Raw genomic sequence first — 21642 nt, 5'->3', positions numbered from 1 at the left:
TGAAACCAAGAACGTGGACTTACATGGGTGAAATGGTGGAACCCAGCACCAGCCAACGCGCGGCTTTTGGAACTTGGCAAATAAGCCCTGGAATTAAAAACGCAAAGCATGTTTTTATCTTTTTTCAGCAGACCCGAAAAGTGAACGATCGTCGGCAAAACCCGTACTTTTTCGACACTTTCAACATCGACGGAGACAACTCAGCAAAGCTCGCTACTTGCAGGCTGCAGTACGGTACTTCCCAGTTTTATCCTGAGCTGGAGTATGACGAAAATTTCAAGCTGCGAATCCTCAATGACGTAATGAATTACCGTTACCGAAAGAATGATTACAATACAGGAGTTCAGCTGCAAACAAGCAACTTCAGCACGCTTTACCCTTTTCTTTACTTCGACCTTCGAGAAAACAAAGAGAACTTGACCAACGATCCGAAGCAGCTGATTTTTCACTACAGGCTAAATGAAGCGGCAAATGCCCAGGATTACACGATATTTGCTGCCATTATGTATGAAAGCGAAATGGTTTTGAGACAGGTGGGCAACGAACTGGTTGTTGTCTAAATTTTTATAAAATATATATATACGATGTCTTCTTACTACCCACACAAGGTTGCGCTTTCTGAGGGACAAAAAAACAGCCTCGCCAAGGCGTTTTCAAACAAAACAGCAATCACGCTGAGACTGTCTTACGATGACATTGCAGGAAAAAATGGTGACTCTTTGCATTTGACCACGCGGCAAATCAAAAAAATTCAAAAAGCTGTCAGCGAAAAAAGGGGGGTTGATCTAAAAATGAGCAAAACACAAATTAAAAACTCAGTTAAAATCATCAAAACCGCGGTTCTTGGAAAAGGGCTGCAGGTAAAACCAAAAGGTGGAAATGGTATGAGGGTCCAGCCTGCAAATGTGATGCGGCGGCCGCCACCATTTATTGGAACTTGGGGAGAAAAAAATGAACTTTAAGGACGTCCCTTTAACTGATTTTGACCTGTTTGCCTGGTGTGATTATCTGAAAATCCCGATAAAAGGCGTTTTTTCAAGAAACGAATTTTTGCCAAAAAATCACTCTCCCTGCATAATCAACATGGACGACTTGGGGGGACTCGGCACCCATTGGGTTTGTTGCTTTCAAAAAAGCGAAAAAGAAAGCTATGAGTACTTTGACTCTTTCGGTTTGCCCCCACCCGCAGAATGGGAAAATGAGCTTGTTTTAGCGGGAAAAAAGAGCTTTTTGCGAAACGACAACCAGCTTCAGTGGGAACAAAGCGTGCGCTGTGGCTACTACTGTTTGCTTTTTTTAAACGAACGAAACAAAGGAAGGTCGTTCAAGAAAATTCTTGAAATGTTTTCCGACGATTTGTTAAAAAACGAGGCTGTGGTCAAGAGGTATTTTCTGCATCAGGTATAGAATGGAGGTGTATTGCGTGAAAGAGAGGAGGTTTACCCCCAATGTGCCTGGTAGTGAAAAAGTGGTGATCACTAAAAACGGCCGAAACATGCTAAAAGTCAAATGCCAAAGTTGCGGCATCACAAAGACAAGGTTCGTTTCAAACAAAACGGGGGCAGGCGTCGACATCCACAAAGCCATCGGCAAGCTACCAAAACCAAAAAAAGGTTGGACTCTGCCGGGGCACAACTACACCGGACCTTACAATCCTCTTGAAAAGCAGCTGACATACGACCCAAAAACCGGAAAGATATTGAAAATTATGCAGAAGCCAACTGGAGCAACAGACGCAGTCGCGATGCAACACGACGTTGATTATTCCGTGTGCGAAGGGAAAAAAGACGTAAAAGGCTGCAAACATGCGGCAGACAAAAAAATGGTAAAGGCGCTTGATGCAATTCCCAGAAACAAGCGTCAGTGGGGCCACACTTTAGCAAGAAACACAATCGCAGCAAAGCAGAAGGTTGGCTTAGGGGTCGGAGAAACCGTAAACAAAAAAATCGGGGAAAAAATTCCTGGTTTTCAGCAAGCGCAAGATGTGGGTATGGCTGTTACAGCACTCCTCGGTGGTGATAAAAAGCTTCTTGAAAAATATTGGTCAGGCGACATAGCAAAGGGCGCTTTCAACACCAAAACGGGGTTTTTCAGCAAAAAGTTTTGGACTCACCCTTCAGAAAACCAAGACCCTTCTTGCTCAGCCACAGTTTATAACAAAAAAACAGGAAAATGGGTTAATCATTATTGTGATTAAATCAAAAAAAATTTTTGCCCTCAAGTATATAATGGCCACCGCTACCCAATACAGACGAGCCGAAATAAAGGCAATGAAACTGACCTTAGAAAATCAGCAGACTCACTACGAAAAGACTTCCGCCAAATTCAAGCGCTGGCATACTCGCTGTCAGACAGCTTGCGCTTTAACGGGGGGTGCCGCGACAATTCTTACCGGCTCAGGTCTCGCAGCTTCGCTTTCCGCTGTCGGCATTGTCGTTGGCGGTCCTTTGATTGCAACCGCAACACTTTTTTCTCTCGCGTCAACTTCTTTGGGCGTCACTGTCAAGTTTTTCTTGCAAAAAGCGAAAAAACACAAAAAAATACTTTCACTTGCGGAAGAAACTCTGTTAGCAATCAACTCTCTTACTTCTGCGGCCCTTGAAGACGGACAAATTTCTGACGACGAATATCAAGAAATCGTCAAAAAGTATGGGGCCTTCTCTTCGAAAAAAACGAAACTGCGTTACTCAAATCACACTGACGGCGCGCGCTCCCACCAATCTTGAAAATGTTTTTCGGCGGCTTTTTTTGTTTTTTCCTTTTTCGTCAAATTTTTTTCCAGCTTTTCGATTATTTCTTCTTTTTTTGGCCAAGAATCGGGTAGCTTTTGGAAATAAAAATACAAAAAACAGACGTAGTTAACGCTTTTTGCGTGCCTTTTGTATTCTTTCAACACATTTGCCAAAAAATGCAGCCTTGTCGGCTCAAAATCCTGCCAAGAAATGCCGTTTTTTTTCAAAACTGTTTTCAAATATAACAAGTTCGCCGCCGGCGGAATCGATCTTTTTTCTATCTCTTCCAGATATTCAAAACCGTGAGGTTCTTGAAAAACGATTGGTTCAAAAGTTTTCTTTTTCGCAAGAACCAAAAAGAAATTGTGGACATCTTTTTTTGTTAAAGTGTCTATCCAGGCTACAGGTTCAGGTTTTTTGTGGTTTTTTTCATCGTCTCTCATAAATTTAACGCCGTAACCATAAGGGTCATCGCCAAATTTTTTTTTGTCTTTTAGGTGCTTGAGTCTTAAAGATTCAACACAGTTATAATAAAACGCAATCATATTATTACTAAAGCCTGCAAGAAAACAAGTGTCCTCGCTGTCATCGCCAAAATATTTTTTTTTCTTCCATGTTATATTAAGTCTTTAAAGTTCAAATGGAAAATAATAAATTGGAGTCACGTTACTACAGCCCGCAAGGATACTGGAAAGGAATTTCTGCAATAAAAAAATTAGCCAAAGCCACAAAGGTTTCCGAAGATACTGCAAAAAGGTGGCTCGGAAAACAAGCTTTTTGGCAAATCTACCTTCCCGCACCACGATACGTTCCTCGTCCAAAGTTTGATGTGTCTTCTCCTAACGCGGTCCACCAGGCGGACCTTCTTTTTCTTCCTCATGACAGATTGCCGCGAGGGCGAAAAGTTTACAAATACGCGTTGACTGTTGTTGACGTTGCCAGCCGTTTCAAAGAGGCCGAGCCTTTGACCTCCAAAGATTCAACTGAGGTTGCAAAAGGTTTTCAGACAATTTACAGGCGAAGTGCACTGAAATGGCCACAGTTGCTTCAAGTTGACCCCGGGCGCGAATTCATGGGCGCTGTTACCAAAGAAATGGAAAATCACAAAACAGCTATTCGGCGCGGGCGTGTTAACATTCACAGAGATCAGGCCATTGTTGAACGTTTCAACCGCACACTGGCAGAGCGCCTGTTTGGTTATCAGTACAGTGTCGAGTTGACCCTGCCATCTGGTCAGCGGTCGACAGCGTGGGTCAAGAGGCTACCCGAAGTTATTGCCGCTCTAAACAACGAAGTTACACGACTGACGGGCAAAAAACCCTCAGAAGCTATTAAATTAAAAGCCGTTGCCGCCAAGCCGTCGACGCCTTATTTGAGGCCTGTTGGTAAGAGCGAAAAAAAGCTCCCCTCCTCCGTGAATGTTAGATATTTGTACCAGCCGGGTGAGTTAGAAGGTGGCGGAAAACGTGCCACCGATCCAATCTGGTCTTTAAAAGTCTTTTCGCTTGAAAGAGCTGTAATGAAACCAAACGAACCTGTTTTGTATTACTTGCAAGACGGCCCTAAGCGTGGCTTTGTGCGCGAGGAGCTGCTCGTTGTCCCTTCTGATACCGCCCTTCCTCCGGTCAATGCCAGCTAAACGTGATATTCAATCGGTTCGGTATGTATTCCGTCTTCAAGCACCCAACGTTTGTCGTAATAGGCGCTCAAACCCAGTTTTTCCTGCTCGTAAGTTACCATTTTTCCTTCCTTCATACGGAAGCCTCTGTTACTCGCTTTATCCACACTGCCTTCAAGAGCGGCCTTGAAACGCTGCCAAGTTACTTCGTTTTGCGCCTTTGACATACCCTTGGTGCTAAACTTCTTTTTTTCACCATCTTGTTCCTCGATAAAATAACACTTTGGGCAGAGAGCAATCATCCGGCTACCCACACACTCTAGCTTAAAGAGACCGGGCGTGCGGCCGCTCCACTTGTCCCAAGCCAGCCATTGTTTTTTTTGGGCCTCGAATTCTTGTTTTAGCTCGGGTTTTACGATGTCCTCAAGCTTCGAAGCAGAAATGGCCATGTAGCAGCTGTCCGTGTCCATCTGAATTAGCTCAAAGTCCTTTCTATCAACATACTTATCCAAAAAGTCATAGTAAAATTCCAAAATGCGCAGCTTTGCCAACTGGTAAACCGCAATCCCAACTTGAAAAGGCCTGCTGATTGTTATTCTTGGCTTGCGGCTTTCCAGCTCGTACGCTTCCCCAATTTCATCTAAGTCGCTAAAATACGCGCTTCGCAGAGCTCGGTCAACCACTTTTTCGTCTTTTGTATAAATCACGTTTGTTTGCCTTTCAAGGGCCTCGATCAGCTTCCCGTAAGCGCTGTTTCCCAACAGCTTAAACACGTCCGCCAGCAAGGCCTTGCACCTCTCAACATCGCCTGTTCTTCGCGCCTCTGTCACTTGTTCCACAAACCAGTTGAAGATTTTTTTCGGTTGGTAGTCAATCGTTCGGTGAACCGCCGTAATCACCGCCCCGTGTTCCACATACCAGCGCAGCAGTGGAGCATACAAAAGAATCTTTTTGGCAGAAAGGGCTCCAACGAGCTTTTTACCATTTCCACGATTTCTTTTTGTTCTTTTCAAGTATTCATACATGTGTTGTGGGACAAGCCCGCCTGGGACCTCTTTATTGTGAAAAAATGGCGGCATCTCTTCAAACTTTTTCCACAGCTCTTTTGGAATTTCTATGTCAACTTCCGCAAATCCAAACCATTTGGCTATATGAGCAGAGTTTTCTCCTTTCAAATTTTCCGTCAGTACCTTCGCCTGCACTTCTTCAACTCCTGTGAATTGGCGGACTTCTTCCTTTTTGCAGGGCATGTCTTGCAACATTGTTGACAGATAAAGGGCATTTGCATCGTAGCCAACAATGTTTTCGCAAAGACGTGGATCGGAATACTGGTGATCTCTGATTTTTGTGACGCCAACCTCGTGGCGCCTCGTGAATACTATGCTTGGCCCGCCAACAACAGCCCCTTTCAGCATTTCGTACGCTTCTTCACAAGGCGAGAAAAGTTCAGCCCCTCTTTCAACAGATCCTCTGAGCAGGTAATGTAAGCTTACTCCGGGAATACTAACCGCGTCTTTAAAAATGTCGATCCTCTTTTCAGTGTAAAAAGCTTTCATCTTTTCAAGAGCTTCCAGGCCGGGGGTCACATCGAGATTGTTGTAATAACGCAGCCAGTCTGCAAAGGTGCGCATGCCCTTTTCTCGAAACAGTTTTTTACAAGCTTTCCATTCTGAAAGTTTTAGCACAAAAGAGTTTTTCAACTTTGAATACCAAGGCTGGCAAGCCGAGCCCGGTTGGTGACAAATAAAATAATCTGGCAAACCTGGATAATCAAGCTTTTCAGGAGTGTCAAACCATTCATAAGGAAACCACGATTTTTTGGCCTCGCTCCCATAGGCCTTTACCCACTTTTCATAGCTTGTTCCCGGCCCAAGGTAGTTAATAATGTCAAGAAAACGAAAGCTCGGAGTAAGCAAAAACATGATTTTGTTACAGTTTTTCGCCACTCTGACTTTGCCAGTTGTGTCGGCAAGGCGGCCTACAAAGTAATTTTTGATCAAATTCAGATCGTAACTGCCCGAGTTAAACCCAACTACAGGAACTTGGTTGCACCATTCCTCAATTTTTTGACGCTGCGCTTTGGGAAGCAGGCCAACGTCTTTTGGCATAAATTCCGCTCTTACTTGGGCCCGAATGTTTTTTCCACGTCTCTCCAGCTCTTCCATGAACTTGCGGACCAGCTCCGCCGGGTCTCTTTCACAAATGTGGGTGGGTTCTCTTTCAAGGGTGTCGCCAATGCTTACCGAGATTGGCACATGTGTGTTTTCGGTCGTGAGCGCCGACGTTTGTTCTTTTCTCTGTTTATTGTCACCATACGCCTCAAAATCGTACAAAATCGCGTGCGGATAGCTTTTTGTCTGCGCCCGCGGCGCGTCAAGCTCGTTTTCCCTTACTTCGCACGCCCAAGCCTCGATCACGCGGTAGCCGGCCCTTCGAAGCAATCTTGTACGTTTCATTGTGGCTTTGAACCTGTCTTCGCGTGTTTGGTCGTTGCGGTCAATGATTTTGTTACGATCTTGCGGGTAACATTTTCGACACCCGTGCCAGTGGCAGCCGTGGTATTGAAATACAGTTTTGGAAATAGGGTCGTACCCGTCGACAGGTGCGCGCTCAACCCAACGCTCACCACCATGTCCGCACATTGCGTGGTGAATGTGAATTTTCCGCCGCTTGGCCTCTTGGTCAAGCCACCGAAGCGATTCTTTGGAAGCTTGATGGCTTGGATAGAAAGCCTTTTCAAAGCTTGTCTGCGGTTCTTCAACCTTTTTGCCCGGGCAATCAATTATTGTTTTTCCTTGGCTGCAAGTTTGATAGTGGCGTTTAAGGTGGCAAGCTTGTGTAAATCTCGCGTTGCAATGGGCGCATGCATACGTCTTGGCTAACCTTTCAATATCCTTAATGACAAACGCGTGCCCTTCGTAAATTCCGATTGTCAGAATGTTCGTCAGCATAGCTGGAGAGTTTCTTCTTAGGTGCCATACGACTTCCTCATTTTCTTCACGCTCAGGCTCATAAACTCGAATGCCGAGCCAATCAGAAAAAGCGACACCCTGATTCAGATGCCTTTCAACTTTATCTAATTCATCAAGAGATGTTTTTGGACAGTCGGTCGGCACAGTTTCGAGTTTGAAGAAACTCTTTGCGAGACCACGGGCTGCTACTGTGCTTCGATCAATACGTGCTCCTTGGTGGACAGCAATACAACGCCATAGACACAAATTATCTCGATAGGTATCTAGCGCAACCATCGACCTGCCATGCGCAAGGTTGCGAAGCCAACATGGTAAGGGTCCCGTGCCTAACAGCGGTCGTCGGTCAAGCACAACCTTTACTTCAGCATCAAAAAAGCCATAAAACACCCACTTTGTTGAAGGTCTTTCGATATTGTCAAAGGCCAGGCGTTTTGTCTCCAGTTCGGTCAACCACTTTTTCGCTTCAGAAAGCCTGTTAATCCAAGGTGAGCCTTTATTATTAGTGTAGTAAACAATGACCGTACCATCCTCCATGTTGCGCAACCAATACGAGTAAGTATGCCTGATATAAAACGCTGTGCCTACGTTTTCTCGGATTTTTTGCATAAAGTTTGGTGTAAGATCGTTTTCCAAACCTCTGGTAAAACGCCATCGAATAAAACGCCGGCCACTATTTTCCTCCCCCTCGTCTTCCGCGACATCAAAAAGATTCAAAATCTCATTCTGATAATTTGTTACCTCCCGGTTTCCGTGCGGCGGAAAAGGGTCAAATTCCCTTTGGATGTTCCTCTTTTTTTCCTCGTGGCGCCTTGGCGGTTCTGGTGGATAGTTCCGCACTCGCAACGGCCTGCGCAATCTCCTTTGCGGTCGCAACGGGCTGCGCAATCTCCTTCGCACTCCAAGCGGAATCGGTGCATCCATTATGTTTAAAGCGACCTTTGGAAGAGGGTCTGCTGTTTTTGTCATTTTCTCGATTTTGTCAGTCAACTCGCTTTTTTAAAAATCCACGTGACCTTGCTCAAGCTCTGTAACTAAAAGGCACAAATGTTCAATTGACATTCCAGCTCGCGGCGCTCTCCCCCACCCACCCTGCTCTCCCTGCGCTCGGACGAGGCGTGCTTCCACTCTCTCTCTCTTGCTTTTGCGGTCAAAAAAAAAATGCGGGGTAAAATCGGCCTTGCTTTTCCAAGCATGACAACCCAAACACGTCAGGGCGTTTTCCCTTAATTGAGCAAGCATGGCGGCCAAAGGTCAATTGCCTGTCAAAAGATTCGCAACAAAGCTTTTGTCAAAAGCGCGCAACTGCGCGATTTCCTCTTCTGTCAATAAAACAGCGGGTTGGGAAGCAGCCTTCGCCCTTTTTTCTTGTAAAAACATTGCTGCAGGTGGGTTGAAAAAATTTTTCAAGTTTTTTTTTCCGCTCATGTAACAAATTCCGCGTCTTCCTCGGCCCATCTTTGTGTATATTCCATTGCCCAGCAAATGTTCAATTGACATTCCAGCTCGCGGCATGCAAATTTGTGCGTGGGTGTCGGGGTTTACCCGAATGATATTTTTAGACGTTAGTAAGTTGTTTTCATTCCTGTGTGCTTAAAATCTGAGTTCTAAGCACTCTGGAATGAAAAATCTATTGTTTTACACGTGCACAACTATTGTTCTTTTGATTTAATGCACGTGATATCAATTATGACCCCTTGCCGTCTAATTCAGTGTGGTATTTGTCGAATTACGTTGAGAGTGAGACGTGACAGTCACGGGCTTGTTTGAACATGTCAAGGGCTTGCCTGAACATGGTATGCAAATTTTGTTTTTTTCCGCGTGGGTAAACAAAGTCGGGGAATTTACCGTAACTCATTAACACTTGCCAAAAAACGAACTCCGGCTGCGATAAAAGCGTCTAATTCGAGGTGGTATTTGTGGACTCCCCTCTATACTACTCCTCACACTACGCACGGCTCTATATACTGCCGCCGAGACAGGCTCGCGTTTTCGCTCGCCTGTCTCGTTGGCAATAAGTAATAAAGAACATTTTTTCTCCACGGATTTGTGGTGTGAAGAGCAAGGTTTTTCTATTTCCTTGCTACGATCATTACATGGACGATGGTACTCAAAGCGTGTTTCTTAAAGGCACTATGTCACGGGGATTTTGCAGATTTATGGTCTTTGAGCATTTTACTAAAGATATAACCTTTACTTGGGGATAGAAATCAAACTTCGGCTATAAATATCGATTTTTTTGAAAGCCCGCGGAAACAACTTGAAAACGTTGGCTAACGTTTCAAATTGCAATCCATTTCCATCCAAGCCATCCGCAGCCAAACGCGCTTTTAAACAGTTTTAGTGCTCTAAAATAGCAATTGTTAATAAAAATGGACCATTATTTTTAAGTTTCCTACGACACAAATATAAATTTTGACTGTTCAAAAATCTGGTAAAATCCGTGATAAAGCCCCTTAAAAAAGTCAACACCCACATGTCATTGATTTCTTTTCTTCTTTTCTTGACATCAGCTGAATGCCTGTGATCCGTGTTTACGAGTTGATCCGCTAGTGAGTTGATCTCAGCGATACGAGCGCTGTTTGCTGTTAGCTCTGTAGTAAGACCCTGTTGATACAATGCAAATATTATGCAATAAGCTACAAGTGCTGTTTCGCTAGTGCTGTCTTTTGCAATTGTCTCAATTGTTTTGACACAAGTTACACACGAATAATCCTCGTGTAACAGCTCATGAAATAAGACTTGTAACGTGCTGTGCGAAGCAGAACCATGCTGCACTTTTCACAGCAATTGGTGCAACACAGAATGAACACTCCTTGTGCAATGGTGAACAAAAATTGTGCTAGTGCATAAGTGCCTAGGATGGAAATGCAAACAAAAATGGTTTGGACAGTCTTCTGACAGTACAAACCAGTTACAAAGTAGAGCAACCGCTTTTAGAAAGTAGTCAGTGTGTCACAACGTGGATATCTTGGGGTGACCAAGACAAATCTAGCCCCACAGGTGGGACGTCAGCCAAATATGGCAATTATTTCTCAATCCGCCAGAAATACCATTACATGAAAACTTCACCTGTCTTGCTTCCAGGTCTAACAATTTTAGAGAAACGTTTCCAAATCTTTGATAACTTGATTGAATCACTTGGCACCCTTATGTACTTTCGGATTAGTAAATGCTAAAGGTCCCTTGCAAATCAGATAGTCTAGTGGATTCAATTGTCGACGGTTATTTTTTGCTGTTGTATTAGCTGGAACGTAAGCATTCCTACTTCAGTTAAGTAGAATTATATTAGCTTAGTGCAAATCGTCTTTTTTTGTTCTGATTAGTCTGAACTGGGTTAATCACTAAAAATCACTGTGCAAAACAACGTACACATTACACGCTACGCAACGACACTGGAAACTGTAACACGCGACATAAACACACAATAGCCAGCTAAATAAAGCAAGATCGTCACAAATACACACAAGAATGCTAAAAGATTTTAATATTAAAATATTACTGATTAGCAGGAGACTCTACCTCAAGATTTTTGCGGATGAAACGAATGTCTTTGTCAGGCTCAGAAGCGTTGTAAGTGAGCTGAGATTCCTGATTAGCCAGAGGAAAACGTTAAAATGTTAACAAGATGAAAAGAAAATATTAAAGCAAAATGTTAGCCCCATGTGTAATGATTACCACGCACCCTTCCCTTCCCTTAAGTTTTAAAAGAAGGGATAGAAGAAAGAAAATTATTTTTGGAACACCGCCAGACAGATGACCCGCACGCAAGAGCACCACAGGTTGTCAAGGGACTGTGTTGGTGTCCGTCTACTGATTTTTAGAATTCAAATTTTAAAAGTACACTAAATCTTCAACATTTTTTAATTCTCTAATTTTTTTAAATCCTTTGATTTAAAACTATTTCCACCCAAACATACCCAAAAATCACCAAAATTATACAAAACACCCCCAAAATTGCTTGAAATGTCAAAGAGATATTTCCAGTAAACCCATGTCAAGTGGCGGAAAATGGCATTAATGTGTACTCCCGCCTTAAAAAAAAAAAAAACACCGCAAAATGCTTTCTTTGACTGACCTTACGATGAACTGATGCACAAATGTAGTATAGTAAGTATATATAGTAAAGTTCTTAACCCTCTAATTTAAAAACAAGATAGTCTACAGCTTATTAGAATAAAATCATGACCTCCGCGTCACTTGCGCGTAGTATAGTAACTATATATAGTCAAATTTTTATCCCTCTAATTTAAAAACAAGCTGGTCTACAGCTTTTTAAAATAAAGCCATGACCTCCGCGTCACTTGCGCAATGGTCTACCAAAGACAAGTGTAGTAAGTTACATGTAATGAGATGCTACAATACCGGTTTTTACAAGTTTACTCTAGTATATACTGTATGATGTTTAGTCAAACCTTGTTTTTCATCCAAGCTTCGATGTCATCACACTCATGGCAGAAGTGAAAATACTTGATCGAGTTCTCCAGATTCTCACGACGGATCTACAAGGAAGCGTACACAAAATAAAAAAATTAAACGGGAGCATGCAGGTCGTACTGTAGAATATTTCCCGATAAATTGATCAATCATTGCGTGCGCATTATATACTACTTATTAACCGAGAGTGAGGTCATTACAGGGGAATCTCAGACCGAGGCCTTGATGTATTGACCGAGCGACAGCGAGGTCAATACATCAAGGTCGAGGTCTGAGATTCCCCTGTAATGACCAAACGGACGAGGTTAATAAGTTATTTATTATATGGCCTTTAAGCACTATTCAAAAAAAGAGTATAATCAAGGGAAAAAACACTGGAGGTAAAACTCGCTCTCGCTCTCTGTGGCTCTCTTCGTCGCTCATACTAAAGAAGTATCGGTATGCTTATATTTTTCTTTCAGTTATTGAAAAGATAGTTATATTTTGTCGACATTTTTTGTTGTTTTTGCCCCCTCGCTAGTAGCTTTTACTCACAACTCAAAAAACCGTCGAGCCGAGAAAAATTTTCATAATGCCCGGTCATTACAAGAAAATAATGCCCGCTCAGCAGCCAATCAGAGCGCGCGTACTATTGTAGCCATATAATAACTAGATTTAAAATGTCATGAACTATACCGCTGTACAGTACCTCAGCCATCTCCACGAGTCTTGAGTACATATTCTGAAGTGAAATTTGGCGAGTTGCAACGTTATCGCGGTCAAAATGGGCCGTGAAATGGCGTCTGACTGGACGACGGGATTTTGCTGTGGAATTAAACGTAAATCTGTTATTGTAAGTAGAAATACTCCTAGTCGCTTCATGCTACAGAAACCACCAGGATAAGCTCCGACCTGATGGGCCACTAGGCTCGAATGCAGACTATTACAAGGTGGTTCTAACTTTTAAGTCTGTGGATAAAATGAGCAGTACTTTCTTGAGGTGCTGTTTACTTTGCTGTACATACTAGTTATGCAACGCTTTCGAGTGGTATACTATGGAATATCCCACGAGTCACTTGTATTTTCTCGGTATACACACGAGCCTTTATACCAAAAAAAGGCTCGTGTGTATACCGAGAAAACACAAGTGACTCGTAGGATATTCCATAGTATACCACGAGAAAGTGTTGTGTAACTATTCTATACCATGCCATAGAAAATACGCTTACTAAATTTCGTCGAGAATACAATCGCAGCGCACGATGGGAAGGTTGGGTTGAATACCGTCAAATATGCAACGGCTTTCCTGTATTCTGATTGGCTGTATTTTCTATGGCATGGTATAAAAGGTGGTTCTAACTTTTGAGTCTGTCGATGAAGGCAGAAGCCTTAACTGGCGTGTGATGATTCAAACGGAAGCTATTGAGGAGTACTTTCATGTGGTACTGTTGATTATGCTGTACAAGGTGGTTCCAACTTTTAAGTCTATGGATGAAACCCTAGTGTGTGACCATTCAAATGAAAGCTATTGAGGAATTTTTATGTAGTACTGTTAATTATGCTGTACAAGGTGGTTCCAACTTTTAAGTCTATGGATGAAACCCTAGTGTGTGACCATTCAAATGAAAGCTATTGAGGAGTACTTTCATGTAGTACTGTTAATTATGCTGTACAAGGTGGTTCCAACTTTTAAGTCTATGGATGAAACCCTAGTGTGTGACCATTCAAATGAAAGCTATTGAGGAGTACTTTCATGTAGTACTGTTAATTATGCTGTACAAGGTGGTTCCAACTTTTAAGTCTATGGATGAAACCCTAGTGTGTGACCATTCAAATGAAAGCTATTGAGGAGTACTTTCATGTGGTACTGTTGATTATGCTGTATAAGATGGTGCTGACTTTTAAGTCTGTCGATGAGGCAATAACTAGCGTGTTACCATTCAGCGAACTACTGTATAGACCCACGGTCAAAAAAGGAAGGCCTTCTCTCTACTATTCACTCACCTTTCTTTTCTGGAGTTTTGAGTTTCACTGCTCGTTGCTTCTGAACCATAACTTTCTTCCTCACTTTCCGTTTTACCATCACCTTCTCTGGAACAACAACTTTCTGTTTTGTTACTTTTTTCACTGTTCTGGGTTCAATCTCTTTCACGTAGTTAGCAGGAACATAACCCGCTTCTTTGGACGTCAACCGCCTGAAAAGAAATTACCATAGATCTTTTTTTAGAGTGGATTTCATTTGAGTGTCGTAAAATTTAAACCAAAGTTATCACTCTGGCCAATCACAAAGGATACAGACAATCCAGTGAACTGATCAAAACTCGAAGTAAATACATGTCATTATGTAGCCGGCACGGAGCGCGGGAAAACGTGTGTTAGCGAGTCACGATTGTTTTTTTTTTTTTTTTTGAAGATAAACACACTTTATTGATACACTTAAAAACACGTACATTACTTACAATTACATACACTATTGGAGATTATACAATGTTGTACAGTTACTTTTCTGTTACATGATTAAAAAAAAAAAACAGGACAAAAGTACAAAAAAGAGTCCATGCATTAACTTATAGATTACAGTTAAAAAAAAAAAAATACACTTCATTATTGAGAGCAATTTTTTTTTAAATAATTCGCTACAGTGACCTTGTATTATTATTATTTAAAACAGCTTTACGTTTGAGCACATCTTTCTAGTTTCCATTGTACCATTAGTTTATTGGCAAGTTCATCTAGAGACATTTCTTTCTGAAGATATTTTGAAGAATAGATATAGTATTTGACCAAGATGATGAGCAAATCTAGCCTGCGTTTTATGGGTTCCGAAAGCACATTAGTCGCGTGACCTGTGTCGTGAAAAGCAATTTGCTCTTTTGAGAGTGTTACCTCAGTACCTTGACGATGATTGAACCATGATATAATTTGTGAATAAAGTTTTACAGACTCCTTGCAGTCGATAAACGTATGTTCTATTGAATCCGCATTAAAACAATATATACATTTATCGTCTTCGGCTAGGTGATATAGTTTGAGTTCTTTCTTCGTTACAATTGTTCTATGCAGAAAACGAAAACAAAATTGACGAAGTTTATTGTCCTTTGTGAAGCGATATATATCTTGAAAACTTCTAGTCCATTCACCAAGTTTTTCAGGGAATTTACTCTGCCACTTTTTTACACCACTCGGGACAATAGGATCATGGTTGTTGAACAATTGGTAATAATTTTTGCAACGTGCTTCAGCCAGATTAATTAAAGTTTTGTTTGAAAGAATGGATGCGGAGATCGAGGAAAGATCAGCTGCAGGTATAGAAGTTTGAGCTGCTCTCCTTTTCAACTCCGATGGAATGGCTGAAATTAGCTGAAAGTAGTGCATAAAATTTGTGGTGATGTTAAATTTGTTGCTAAACTCTTCGTACGATAAAAATTTGCCCTCAGAGTTTAACACATCCTTTACTGACACGATTCCGCGTCCAAACCATGATTTCCAAAACAGGGTTGCATTGTCTATAGTTATCAAATTGTTATTCCAAAGAATGAGTTCGCCATTTGGAAAGATGTTGGTTGTATTTTTGAGATCCTGAAAATACTGAAGAAGTTCTCGATAAAAGAGGGGTAGACCTGTTTTCAAGGATTTTACATCATAATTGCATTTAAGGAGAAATAATAAACCACCATAATTTCGAAGGTAGTAATTGGGGATTACCTTCCATTTATCGTCAGACTCGCCTAGTAATCTACCAATCCAAGCCAAGCGTAAAGATTTAACGACCGTGCAAAAATTAACAAAATTGATTCCTCCTTTTGCTATTGGTTGATACATAACCAATCTTTTTATTTTGTCTTTCCTGTTTTTCCATAGAAATGCGAACAGATTCTCTTGTACAGTCTTGATAACCGATTCTGGAACGGTCTGTTTTTACTTCTGATTGGTCGAGATAGCGGCGCGAGTTTTTTAAACCAATCACTTAGCATAGTCAAGTAATGCAAGACCAAAGCAAACGTGAATTACTTTCGACACTCGAGTAAAAATCGCTCTACTCCTTTCTTAATTATAACATATAAAGGAAAACATTTCTTGTCCCGAAAAGAACGCGGATTTAATTATACGTGAAAACAAGTACGTTTTGGCTTTCTCCCACCCCAGTTAACTTACCTTACACTCCACCAGTCCTTGTTTGTCTTAGCTATTAAGAAAAATACCTGGAAAATAACAGCAAAAAATAGAGAACAAGTAAGAGTTAGACTACTGTATAAGACTTTACTACAAAATGAAACCTAGAAGGCAAAGAGCTTTCCTTTACTCCATGTGGGCAGGATATTGAAGTGGCTTACAAATGAGGACAACTATACTGCGTTTTGCTATTTCTTAATTGTAAAGGTATGAATTTAATCAGTCACCTGCCTTTCGAGATTAAACTTGTCTTCTTGTTTTCGAAGGAAAATGACGATGGACACCGCCAAGAAGATCTGGTTCACAAGTAGGCGTGTACTCTTTTACCATTTGCAAATCTCTTACTCGTACTAGAACCTTAATCAAGGTCTCTGCTAAAATGTCCATAACATGATCCTACCCCCTCTAAGTAGCGTTTTACTATCAAAGCTGATCACCCCACCAACCTCTCCCTTGGCCATTTTTAGCCCTTGTCCACTGAATGGATGCAAAGCTTTCACTTGTGGAACTTTGACTTCCTGTACAACATCTTTCACAACTTCTTTTTCCACGGTCTCTTCAACTTCCTCATCAGTCTCAACTTCAGCTTCTTCTTCGTAAGTTTCAATCGTCGTCTGAAATACACCAGCAAAGGGACTGGTTGAAAACTAACTTCTCCTTACAATGCTAATACATTCTCAAACAAACAGTTGATGAGAATAACGAAAATTCATCAACTTGTCGGGAATGCCTCCAATTGTTGCCCAACAAAAACTCACGTCACTTGTGAACAAAACTGATTTTATATTCACTACTTCACTTCACTGAGTTGATCGCTTCACAGAGTTCGCATCACTGATTTTCATAACTACAACGTGCAACTTATTACATAACTATCTGTCAATCAAAAATCTTAACAATACTCGGACCCAGTCTCCGACACTCTCCCCCCATATCGGTCCGAAGGAAAGATATGTAACTTGTCCTTAATACAGGAGACTGGGCAACAACAACAACAACGGATACTGCAAAATACTTAAGACAGTCACTAATAGGACCTTGTATAACGAGAGTTCAATTCATGGTTCAATGTCAATATTAAATTAAAGTTCTCAATGTCAGAGTTATCCTGAATTCTCCTCGGCTTCTGCAATTTGATGGATTCTTTCCTCAGCCCGCAAAGCTGCCTGTCTCCTTGGCCGGAAAACAGTTGCATCAGCATTAAGAACCCTGGAAGGTGCACGGGCAACTGAGTCAGAAGAAAGTTCCAGTGGATAAAGGTGCTGCACTGCTCTTTCGAGGAAACTCTTCCCTGATCGCAACTTCACAGCTCTTACCACTCCGTCTCTTCCTGGATACAGCTCCTGAACAATGCCAAGAGGCCACTTTCCCCGGTTTTTGTCCTCAGACTTTAGGATCACTACGTCTCCAACAGCCAATGTACAGGGCTTCCCTGGATGCTTGAGGTTGTGCCTCTCTCTCAGGCTACGGACGTATTCACTTGACCACCTTTTCCACAGTGCGTTCTTGCATTTGCTAAGATGTTTAGCTCTTCGTCGCAGATCCACATCGTCAACGTGATGTGGTTCCAGGTCTGGTAAGATGTTGCACTGTGGAAACATCATGGAATTAGGGGTGAGGATTGGAAGTGCCACATCATCCTCCACATAGCTAAGAGGCCTATCATTTAAGGTTATCTCCACATCAAGTAGCACTTCCTCCAACTCTGCCCACGAAAGGAAACCACACCCAATGGTCTTGTAGAAGGCATTTTTTACTAAACCGACCATCCTTTCAAATTGCCCACCCCACCATGGGGCGCGGCTGAGGTTGAACTGCCAGATTATTTCATTCTCAGCAAGGAACTTGTTAAACTTCTCATCATACATAGCGTTTCTCAGCCACCGTGCTGCACCAACAAATGTCGTTCCATTGTCAGAATAAATCTTCTCTGGTCTTCCCTTCCTTGCAATTAACTTCTTCAGACTCAGAATGAACTCTTGGGTTTCCAGTGAGGGCACTAAGTCTAAGTACAATGCACGACACAGAGAACATGCATACAACACAATGTATGCTTTAGCTTCCACTTTCCCATGTTTCCTGTATTTGATTGGCCCTGCATAATCCACTCCAACTACTTGGAATGGGTGAGATCCTTGCGTCCGATCTACTGGGAGGTTACCAGGTGGTGGGTTTGCTGCTGCTCTCGCTTGAAACTTTTGGCAACCATTGCATCCTCGGATGGTTCGCTTTGCTAGCTTTCTTAGGCGTGGTACCCAGTGGTGTCTTCTCACACTTGTCATTGTCAATCCAACTCCCCCATGGAGAGTGCGCAGGTGTTCATGGTGCACTAACTTCTGGGTGTACAGGTGTTTGTCTGGGAGGTATATGGGATACACACCCTGTATCCTACCACGGCACTCCAAAATCCCATCCTGGTTAGGTTGCAGGTTTAGTTGTAGACGGTCATCTTGATAGTCACAAAACTGTTGGGATCTCTTCACCCAGAACGTATGCTGGTTCTTTATCTCTTTAGTTGTCAGTGTGCCACTTAATTTCTGGTTAGGATTGCGTGAATTGTACAGGAACCTGGAAATCCATGCACAAATGTTTATAGCTTTGTTCAGTTCAAACTTTTCAAGAACAGCATCCAGCCTGTCAGTGACATCCACAGCAAGCGCAAATAATTCCTTGGTAGCTTTGGCTTCAGCTGTACTTCCTGCAGAGGGTTGGATAATTTGTTCCGGTGGCCAACGTTCACGATCTGCCATCCACTCTGGGCCCTCCCACCACATCTCACGATACTCAACACTACCACCTCTGCTCGCAAGATCAGCCGGGTTTTCTTGGGTAGGGACATGTCTCCATGTAATCTCTGACTGAGCACGAATCTTCTGTACCCGATTCTCCACAAACTGTTTGTATTGTCCTCCACCATTTATCCAAAAGAGAGCCACCGTACTATCTAGCCATCCATTCAGTTCCGTGACAGGCAATCCCTCCATGGCAACCTTCACATTCATCAACAAATTTGTCACCATATGAGCTGAGATTAACTCTAATCGGGGAATTGTTAAGCCCTGCTTGGCTAGCCTGGCCTTTGCTGTTACGAGCCGCTGAGTGATGCCTGATTCTTGCCTCACAACTGCATACACTGCTGCACCTACGCCATGGCTGCTTGCATCACCGAAGCCGTGTAGCTGAATTGCTTGGATGGGCTCCCTGTGTTCCACAAGGGCCCGAGTAATGGCTATCTGTTTGGGTAGACTCTGTTCCCACCTTTGCCACTTGAGTTTCAGAGTGCCCGTCAACTCAGCGTCCCATGCCAACTTTTCACAACACACATCACGATACAGACACTTCCCCACCAGAGTTACTGGCGAAACAAATCCAAGGGGGTCATAAATACTTGCAAGCTTGCGAAGAACACCTCTCTTGGTTGGGTCTGCTTCCCGCTCAGGAAAGGATATAATTATCTCATCACGTTCCTTGTCCCATCCCAGTCCAAGTAGACCTGATCCTCCTGCATGGGGTTTCACGAGTTGCTGCTTTGCAAAGGTTCCCTCTTTATCCACTGGTGGGACAGGGTTCTCTTCTAATTTAGGCTCATTTGACTGCCATTTGTGTAATGTGAAGGTTGCATCTTCAAAAATCTCGATAGCCTGCTGCTTCAGCTCCCTTGCCTTTTCCACTGTCACGCCCCCACTAATCAAGTCGTCCACATAGAGACTTTTGCGTAGTTCAGCCACTGCATGTGGTTCACGTGCTTCCCAGGTTTCCAAGTGGTACGTGATCACACCTCCTAGAAGAAAAGGAGATGGTGCTAGGCCAAATAAGGCTCTAGTAAAACGCAATGTCTCAATCTCTGAGTGTTCTCCTTGCTTCCAATGAAACCGCAGAGCATCACGGTCAGACTCTTTTATTCGTACTTGCAAAAATGCTTTCTTGAGATCTCCCACAACAGCTACAGGATGTGTACGTGACCTAACCAGTACATTCCACAATTTGTTTTGCAGTGGGGGCCCTGGGTACAAACAATCATTCAACGATACAGCATTGGGGTGGGCCTTGGCTGATGCATCATACACCACACGGACTTTCGTTGTCGCAGCTTCTTCTCTAATGACAGGTTTATGTGGGATGTAGAATTCAACTCCTCGAGGCTCTTGATCAGCTGCTTCCACTACACCTTCAGCTTTCTGTTCTTCGATGATCTCACTGTAGGCCTGTTCCATCCCTGTTCGTTCCAGCTTGCGCTTTAAATTCTCTAGTCTGCGGAGACTTCCTTGTTTGTTAGAAGGGAGTGGGGGATGATTGCCCTTCCATGGCAACGCTGCCTCATACCATCCCGCTTCATTGCGTGACAACTGTTCTCGAAATTCCATGTACACTTCACCTTGGTCATGCTGTGGTGTGTCCTCAAGTCCCAACACATCTAATTTGCATAGTTCCTCATAATCCACTTGACTGGTCTGTGTAAGAAGCATGTGTGTAGTATCGATTTCCTCCCCTGGGGAAAGAATGACCCATCCCAACTTGGTGCGTTCAGCCACAGGTTCTCCCTGATTGCCAATCCGTGGTCGAGTGTCAGTTTTGATTCGAGCGAACACCCCAGCGCTTAGAATAACATGAACTGGAAGTAATGGTTTGGTGTCTATGTCGTCCATTTCCACGCCCTTCAAATGAGAGTAGGTTTTCATCAACTGTTCATATCTGGGATTTTCCAGGCTAAGGAGCTCTCCTCGGTTTACTTTAGTGAGATTGACTTCTAAACTGTAATCCCCAGACTTAGACGAAACAGTGCTCTTGTAAATCTCCATTTTCGCTGTGGTAGAAGCCATAAGCATCACAACCTTTTTGGGCTTGATCTCTGTTGGCCGTTTTCCCAGCAGGTCCAACAGCTTGGCAGAGGCATAACAGCTAGATGCACCAGAATCTAACAACGCACGACATTCAATTCCACCGACTTTAACCACCACAACAGGATAAATAACCTTATCATCATCAACCGAAGACATAACACTCTCCCCCTTGGGTTTTTGATCAATGCAGATAGAAGTGTGATGTCTTCTTGAACAGAAATAACATGACATTTTACTGGTACATTCGGCCGCCCTATGTTTAGGGCCAGTACAGTTAAAGCAAAGTCTTTTCTCCGCCAGAATTTTCTTCCTCCCATCAAGAGTAGTTACGCGCGGGCAGTCAGAACACCTGTGCGAGGTATCTTCACAGTACACGCAAACACGTGTTTTGGCTTCTTGTTGTCGCGTGTTGTAAACACGTGAGGGCGAGCGATCACGTTTTGGCGAGTCAGCTGAATTTGACTCCACAGGATTTCGGCGAGTCCACGACTTCAAAGCTTCGCACAATTGCAGAAAGTCCCAACTTTGCCAGTTCTCATCGTTCCTAACCAAATCGCCACGAATTCCAGACAATTTATCGATCGTGAGGGCTACATTTCCGTTGACTTCACTTAATTTTCCCATAGTTTCGAGCGACTGAACATCATACAACAACCGTTCGTAAAATTGATGTATTTTTCGAGGCTGGTTTCCGCTAATCTTCGGCAAATCCAAGATATCTCCCACGTAGGCTTTCTCCACTTCGCTTGAATTACCATAACGCTCGCACAAAATGCCCTTTGCCCTCTCATAGCCATCGGCGGTGAAGGGCAAGCCGTCGATGCTTCTCCTGACCGTAGGCACAACAAATTCCTTGAGATAGGAAAATTTTGTAATAGCAGCCATGCCAGACT

At 42.9% G+C, this 21642-nt stretch overlaps 2 protein-coding genes across 2 annotated transcripts in view; both read right to left on the bottom strand.

The window, feature by feature from the left end:
• Positions 1 to 21642, bottom strand: part of LOC144630557 (spectrin beta chain, non-erythrocytic 2-like) — a 92379-nt gene that overhangs the window by 46481 nt on the left and 24256 nt on the right. Inside the window, exons 20-26 of the mRNA XM_078488918.1 lie at positions 16355 to 16522; positions 15891 to 15937; positions 13740 to 13930; positions 12445 to 12560; positions 11735 to 11821; positions 10842 to 10910; positions 9796 to 9926 (exon numbers count right to left, since the gene is read on the bottom strand). Of these exons, the coding sequence (XP_078345044.1) occupies positions 9796 to 9926; positions 10842 to 10910; positions 11735 to 11821; positions 12445 to 12560; positions 13740 to 13930; positions 15891 to 15937; positions 16355 to 16522 (809 nt within the window). The remainder of the gene's footprint in view (positions 1 to 9795; positions 9927 to 10841; positions 10911 to 11734; positions 11822 to 12444; positions 12561 to 13739; positions 13931 to 15890; positions 15938 to 16354; positions 16523 to 21642) is intronic.
• On the bottom strand, positions 16901 to 21186 carry LOC144630637 (uncharacterized). Its single transcript, XM_078489010.1, has 2 exons — positions 19176 to 21186; positions 16901 to 17987 (listed from the first exon to the last, which is right to left on the bottom strand). Exons 1-2 carry the CDS (start codon positions 20978 to 20980, stop codon positions 17012 to 17014), a joined length of 2781 nt encoding a protein of 926 aa, XP_078345136.1. The 5' UTR covers positions 20981 to 21186; the 3' UTR covers positions 16901 to 17011.

The sequence above is a fragment of the Oculina patagonica genome, chromosome 11, assembly GCF_052425735.1.
Source record: "Oculina patagonica isolate OP01 chromosome 11, crgOcupat, whole genome shotgun sequence".
Lineage (NCBI taxonomy): Eukaryota > Metazoa > Cnidaria > Anthozoa > Scleractinia > Oculinidae > Oculina > Oculina patagonica.
Note: the sequence above shows the minus strand (reverse complement) of the source record. Positions and strands in the feature narration are given on the sequence as shown.

Coding starts and splice junctions, on each gene's coding strand:
- LOC144630637 (XM_078489010.1), bottom strand. CDS start 20,980: ATGTCATGTTATTTCTGTTCAAGAAGACATCACACTTCTATCTGCATT. Junction 17,988..19,175: donor ACGGGCACTCTGAAACTCAA/GTGGCAAAGGTG, acceptor AATCAAATACAG/GAAACATGGGAAAGTGGAAG.